Below are 1,946 nucleotides of genomic sequence, written 5' to 3'. Positions count from 1 at the left end.
TCTCTCTCTCTCTCTCTCTCTATCTCTCTCTTTCTCTCTCTCTCTCTCTCTCTCTCTGTTTGTGTGTGTGTTTGTGTGTGTGTTTAAAGGCATGGGTATCATTTTCCCTCACATCGCGAGCAGCCCATATATGTATATACATACGTATATATATACAGTATGTCTTTTTGTGTGTGCGTCAGTGTGTGACGAGCCAGGCATGTACGGGCGGGAGTGCGACAAGAGCTGTAAGGTACACCCCTCTGGTCTGTGCACGGGATGTGATCGAGACCACGGAGATAGGTGTGGGGATTGCAAGTACGGATACCATCTCAACGCTGCCGGCCTGTGTGACGGTGGGTGGATGGATGGGTGGGTTGTGGGTGGATAGATGGATAAGTGGATGGATGGAAGGATGGATTGAGAGATTGATTGATTGACTGATTGGTTGATTGGTTGATTGGTGGGTGGATGGTTTGAGGGAAAGGCGCATGCGTTGGATGGATGGATGGAAGGATGGATGGATGGATAGATGGATAGATGGATAGATGGATAGATGGATAGATGGATAGATGGATAGATGGATAGATGGATAGATGGATAGATGTGCTGACAAACTGAGCTACTTCTCAGATTTCAGCTCGTATGTAAATATACATATAGGATTATAAGTCAAATTTAAAAGCTCAGTTTATACAATTTGTAAGTATGAACGGATAAAAATACACAATTTACAACTTAAAGGTAAAAGTTTCTGTTGAAGAAAATCTACATATTCAAACCCTCTTTCAATTTTCAGCCGATATCTGAATCTCTCTCCATAGGTAGGTTGTGAGAAGTGACTCGTTTTGTCAGCCCGCCTTACGTGTTGCTACCAGGGAAATAGTGTCCTATCTGCTCAGTACCTCGTTTTGAGACATTTGGCTTCTAAAAAAAAAAATAATAATAATTTCACATTTCCATTTCCAGTTTTTTTGGAATGCAGTTTTTTTAAACATCTTTGACAATGGCCCCGAATAATCTTAAGATTCTGATAGAACATGCCGAACATGGTTTTTGACCTCATGGTCTTAGTAACTCAAAGCGGACAAAAATGTCTGAAAGGGCTTTGTAATTCTAAGGTAGCGATGTAACTCATTTTGTCAGCCCGCCTTAGTCGTGTATGTACGCCTTCCCAGAATGCCCAGACAACATGTTTGGCTTCCGGTGTCAAGAAGACTGTGATGTCAGCTGCCCCGAGCAGAAAGGCTGCAACAAGTTCACGTCTGAATGTAACGGTGAGCCGTCTGAATGTAACAAGTCCATGACTAAATGTAACGGTGAGCCGTCTAAATGTAGCAAGTCCACGTCTGAATGTAACGGTGAGCCGTCTAAATGTAACAGGTCCATGACTAAATGTAACGCTGAGCCGTCTGAATATAGCAAGTCCACGTCTGAATGTAACGGGGAGCCGTCTGAATGAAACAAATCCGTGACTGAATGTAACGGTGAGCCCTATGAATGTAACAAGTCCATGACTTAATGTAACGGTGAGCCCCATGAATGTAACGGTAGTTCAAACGGAACACCGGTTCCTACCTTGGAAATGGGTGAAAATTCCGTTTGGCTTTGGATGTGCCCACCGAAATGACCCGACACCTCCCGACAAAAGACAAGTCGGTTGAAATTTCGTATGCGGCATTTTCAGTTGGGCCATGTGGTGACTCATCAGCCACAGGCCCAGTCATAACTATTTTTAGAAAACTGTTTCATTTTCAGTTCGAATAAAAAGAACAGGGAGAGGAGAAGCCGTTCTGTGTCGGATGCGACACAGATTTTACCATTAGACACATTTTAACAGAATGTCTAGACTTTGGAGAGATCCGAAGAAAATATTATAAATGCAAGAAATTGCAGGATATTTTCTCCGTCGTTGTTCCCAGCAGAATTTTAAATTTTATAAAGGCCATTGGCCTTTATGGCGAGTT

General features: G+C 42.9%; 1 protein-coding gene across 1 annotated transcript in view; it reads left to right on the top strand.

Moving 5' to 3' along the window:
- LOC101855690 overlaps positions 1–1,256 on the top strand; it is a gene marked incomplete at its 3' end in the record, with an annotated part of 7,234 nt that extends 5,978 nt beyond the window's left edge. The window contains 2 exon segments of the mRNA XM_005112018.3: positions 183–335; positions 1,158–1,256. Of these exon segments, the coding sequence (XP_005112075.2) occupies positions 183–335; positions 1,158–1,256 (252 nt within the window).
- Positions 1,257–1,946: the final 690 nt, after the last annotated feature.

This window comes from Aplysia californica, unplaced genomic scaffold (assembly GCF_000002075.1).
Source record: "Aplysia californica isolate F4 #8 unplaced genomic scaffold, AplCal3.0 scaffold01164, whole genome shotgun sequence".
Taxonomy (NCBI): Eukaryota; Metazoa; Mollusca; class Gastropoda; order Aplysiida; family Aplysiidae; genus Aplysia; species Aplysia californica.
This window is presented reverse-complemented; position numbering and strand designations above follow the sequence as displayed.